This window comes from Platichthys flesus, chromosome 9, assembly GCF_949316205.1.
Source record: "Platichthys flesus chromosome 9, fPlaFle2.1, whole genome shotgun sequence".
Lineage (NCBI taxonomy): Eukaryota > Metazoa > Chordata > Actinopteri > Pleuronectiformes > Pleuronectidae > Platichthys > Platichthys flesus.
In genome coordinates, this window is record NC_084953.1 from 21,228,868 (window position 1) to 21,233,873 (window position 5,006).

Consider the following 5,006-nt stretch of genomic DNA (forward strand, 5'->3'; position numbering starts at 1 on the left):
GAAGCGTTCCCGGAGCAAAGGGGGTCTTGCTGGTCCAGACGGAACTAAGTCTGTGTTTGGTCAGATGTGTGCCAAGATGAGCTCGTTCAGTCCAGACAGCCCTGCTGCTTCCTCATCGTGTCTGGAAGGTCAAATTTGTTGGTAGGTGTCCATGTCCAACAAAAATTTGTGATATGGAGTTTTCTTAAAACTTAATGTGAAGTTATCAAAAAAATGCCTTTACTCATCCTTGTTATTTTAACTCAACATGTGTTTTCTATTGTTTATTATTTTTTCAGGGGAGTCAGTGGATGATTGCGGCGGAGGCTACAGTGAGTCCATCGCAGAAATGTGTGAGGAGCTGCAGAACGCCCTGACTCCGCTGCTCATTTGTCACCACCCAACGGCCGCGACGAGTCAGGCGCCAACAGGGACTGTTTCCTGCTCAACCCCGCCGCCAAGTCCCCTCTTCACATGAGCATGTTCCGCTTCCTAGGTATAATCCAGTTAATCTCTCAGTCAGTTCTGCTGCGGTGTTAATCCTTGATAAACAAAAAACCAAAATATTCATGTTCATTTTAAAACACACAAATGCTCCTTGTGCATTTTCACTGATAAAACACCTGGCCTGAACTGTTGAACATGCCTCATTAAATACAGATGTTTCTTAATTTTTTTTTCTGCTGGCATTTTCTTCAACACTGTCACATGGCTGTACAGGTTTGATCTGTGGTTAATGTGCTCTGCCTTGCTATGTCTGCAGGAGTTCTCCTGGGTATTGCAATCAGGACTGGAAGTCCTCTCAGTTCTGAATCTGGCAGAGCCTGTATGGAAACAGCTGGCAGGCATGAACCTGACCATTGCTGACCTCAGTGAGGTAGGTACACACCCCCTGCTCCTTAGGGCACAAAGGGGCTCTCAGTGTGATAGCAATGATGAGGATTGAATGTGTGAAAGAATAAACACTTTCATAGACATATTCACCTTATATGACTTGCCTATAAGAATATCTCACCTAAAAAGAAAAAAAACTCTCTCGCTGTTTTCATTGGCTTTTGTTTGCTCTGGTCTGATCTGTTGATGAGTTTGAAAACGTGGAATCAGTTAATGTTTGTAAACTTAGGGAGTTTTCTGAGGTTGAGAATGTGAGATGGTCTTAACGATTGTAACCATGGTAATTATCAGGGCAATATACCAGGCGTAAATACACCAGCAGAAGGCTGAATGCATTTAGAGGAAACATCTTGAAAATACTATACAATTTGCAAAGAAGACGTGCTGCGTCAGACGATGATGAGAACAATGGAGGAGGGATCCACTTTGAAAACCCTCTCTTGAATACAACAGACACTGCTGTTTATCAGCTGATTCCTAACTGTGAGAGGTGAAGCTTCACAGTGTGGAATTCTTTTTACTCTTTGGTAACACTGGTGTGTATGACACTTAAATCTCGAATTGTAATTTTATTGCACTAATAATTAGATCTGAAGAACTTGTATCTTCTCATTCACGGTTGGCCTTTATCAGATCAAGACTCTGCAGTTTAGAATTCAGTTGACTTCAAAAACACACATGAAACAGGGAGAAACGTGTTTTAAGATAGGAATACAAAACGTGTTCTTGCACGAGGCTCATTGTTTAACGATAAGCTGCTTAGTGTCATAGATAATTTGAATCTATTTAACTGATCTAGTCTCGTGCAACTCTGCAGGAGAGCTTATCGTCTCCAGCTACAGAGAGGAATGCTGCATTATGTCAGATATTGTATAACATTTTGACCTTCATAAGCCTCATTATAACCTTTACATTCCTCTACAGTTTAAAAGCATAAGCCCATTATCTCCCTGCTCGAAATGTTACAGAGTACTACAGGGTGAAAACTGTCTTTAAACTCTACCTGCTCTTCGGGCATATATAATGTTGCATTCATTTTTATTGAAACAAGTAAGGATGGACAAACTTTGTAGGATGACGTGAGTCCACCAGGATCCCTCACGCTGTGATCATGAGCTCCAGAACCATCTCTCAGAGAGTATTGGGGTGGGAACAAAAGGCCCCGCTCCCTCACAAAGCTTCTCTTGTTTTGCGGTTTTGCCCTTGAGGTATTCCAAAGGTTAGATAAGAAATGAGTCCAGCACAAGACTGGAGAGCGAGTGGAACCGTGTGGAGCTCACGGGAACTGGGTTTTTGGCAAGAGTGCTCTCCTGCGTACACGCTCAAACAGCTGATCGTCCGGCACATACCAGCTGAAGGGATAGTTTATGAAGTTCTTTGTTATCTCATCTGTTCCTCCCCAGGTTGATAAGGATTTTATCCCCGGCTTGATGTACATCCGGGACAACGAGGCCACGGCCGAGGAGTTTGAGGCCATGACCCTGCCCTTCACCGTGCCCAATGCCAGCGGCCAGGACATCCAGCTCAGCTCCAAGTACTCCCACATCACCCTGGAGAACCGTGCAGAATATGTGCGCCTGGCAATTAACTACAGGTGAAAAAAACAAAATGCTGAATGAGTAAAAGTTACATTCTCCCGTTTGTGTATGTGTGTGTTTAACCTGCTGCCTCTTGTGTTTTCCACCCTGCAGGCTCCATGAGTTTGACGAGCAGGTGTCTGCAGTGCGCGAGGGCATGGCTCGAGTGGTTCCTGTTCCCCTACTGTCTCTTTTCACCGGCTATGAGCTGGAAACTATGGTGAGTAGGAGCCGTTTTACTTTGTTCCATTTCTTATGTTCTCACTCAATGGGCTGATATTTTTAAATTTGTATAATCCCTCCAGGTGTGTGGAAGCCCAGACATCCCACTCCACCTGCTGAAGTCAGTGGCCACCTATAAAGGGGTGGAGCCGACATCACCACTCATCCAGTGGTTCTGGGAGGTAATGGAGTCCTTCTCCAACACAGAGAGGTCTCTGTTCCTGAGATTTGTCTGGGGTCGCACACGTCTGCCTCGCACTATTGCTGACTTCCGTGGGCGGGATTTCGTTGTGCAGGTGAGACGGGGGGAAAACCAACAACTTAAAGTTTGATATTTTAAGAAATATGCTGTGTTACAATATGAGTTGTTTGATTGCTTTTAAGTCCTTTTATAATTAGTCTTTTAGCATTAGGGTTAATAGTTGTGTCCAAGCTCTGGTGCTGCCTCCTCTGAAGGCCCAACCAAAATGAGACGGGTCTACAGAGGATTTTTTCATGATTGGCGTCACCCTCTAGGCGTCACCCTCTTGTCCCACCCTTACTGTTGAGGCTCAGCCACTCAGCTGCTTTTATACCATGTTTATCATTGCCCAGTACACTTTAAGGGTGATACTGAAGCATTGATAGTAACACTGCTAGCTGACATCATTACCTCAGTGAAAAAAGGTTTGTCACCTAAGCGCATCAAGCCTGGGATAAGATGCCACAAGAATGATCCACCTGTTCGGCCCCTTGTTTCTCACGGATGGAAAGAGACATACTGTCACATTTGGAATCTTGAAATGAGACTTTAGTTTAGTCACGCAGCTGTAATGCAATTGTTTATATTTTGGCAAATACAGTGTGAATACACAGTGTTGAATTGAATATAAATAACACCCCTGCCCATCTGTGAAAAACATGAGAACCCTAGTTTGCCTAGAGCCCAACTCACTGTTTCCCCTGTTTCCAGTCTTTATCTTAAGCCCCCTGCTGGTTGTAGCTTCATGTTTACTGCAGGGAGTGTGTTTCTCAAAATGAAAGTTTTTAAGTAAATGATTGTGTAGTCAAGAGACACTAACATCAACCTGAATCGAATTTATCTTCACCCTCTTCAGGTTCTGGATAAGTACAACCCTCCTGACCACTTCCTGCCAGAGTCCTACACGTGTTTCTTCCTGCTCAAGCTGCCCAGGTACTCGTGTAAACAGGTGCTGGAGGAAAAACTAAAATATGCTATCCACTTCTGCAAGTCCATCGACACCGACGACTACGCCCGCATCGCACTGTCCGGGGAGCCCGCCGCTGACGACAGCAGCGAAGACTCCGACAACGAGGATGCCGACTCCTTTGCTTCTGACTCCACCCAGGACTATTTAACTGGACACTGAACTCTGACCTCTGCAGGAGAACGAGTAGAAGACGAGCCGCCACAGAGAGACTGCGTTCAAGTCAACTAATAACACACACACATTCATGTAGGCATTCTACTAAGACACAAACGTCTGTGGGGGAAAAATGTGCAATGAGCTTTAAAAGCATTATAAGCTAAAGAGAGGAACAAACACAGGTTTGCTCTGATTTAGTTTCTTTCAAAAATATTTGGGGTGATCAGCTGCACATGTGATTGTTGTGTTACATGGGAATTATGTATGATATTACAGTTACACAGTTTAAAGAAGAAGAAAAAAAAGGCTCCAGCCTGGCACCGTGGTAGATTTCTCCCTCTGGTTTATGTGAATTACCTGTCCCTAGTTTGTATACAGAAAATGATGTGTGACAGAACAGTAGTATTTCTTTTTATTTCTTGGTAACAGCCATGTTTCTTTGTTTAAGTAAAAGAAAAAAACATTTTTAACTTGAAAAAGTCACTGTTTCTCACTCGGCTCACGTCAGTCGGAGCCCACTGAAGGGTCATTTTAAGATTCCTGTATTTCCCCCTCCCCCCCACCATTTTTGTGCACTGTCTCCTTAAAGAATGTATATAATATAATTGTGCCATGTATTCACAGAGGGTCTCATTCCTGCATATTACATGTTCATACATTTCTGTTAATAAATACAAAAGCAAAAAAGATTAAAACCTGACTGTGTGAGTGAGTCTTCCTTTTAGTGTCAGAAAGCAAGTCTCCATAAAACATCATTAAATGTTAAGGTAAATGTCAGAGTAGATTGGGTAAGGGTACATTTAAGTGAATTGGGTAGATTGGATGGCAGTTCAGTTTAGGATAGAGTTTGGGCAAGGTTACAAGCTTAGAGCAAAGTAAGTTCATGGTAGGGTTAGGTTTTAGTTTGGTTTACGTTAGAGCTAGGTTAAGTTTGGGGTTAGGTTAAGGTAGTAGTAACTATGTTTAA

General features: G+C 43.3%; 1 protein-coding gene across 1 annotated transcript in view; it reads left to right on the plus strand.

The window, feature by feature from the left end:
* Window positions 1-4,739, plus strand: part of herc2 (HECT and RLD domain containing E3 ubiquitin protein ligase 2) — a 41,917-nt gene extending 37,178 nt beyond the window's left edge. Inside the window, 10 exon segments of the mRNA XM_062395687.1 lie at window positions 5-100; window positions 102-141; window positions 279-373; window positions 376-475; window positions 743-786; window positions 788-856; window positions 2,277-2,467; window positions 2,565-2,670; window positions 2,756-2,968; window positions 3,770-4,739. Coding sequence (XP_062251671.1) covers window positions 5-100; window positions 102-141; window positions 279-373; window positions 376-475; window positions 743-786; window positions 788-856; window positions 2,277-2,467; window positions 2,565-2,670; window positions 2,756-2,968; window positions 3,770-4,042 — 1,227 coding nt within the window. The 3' untranslated portion in view covers window positions 4,043-4,739.
* The last annotated feature ends 267 nt before the right edge of the window (window positions 4,740-5,006 follow it).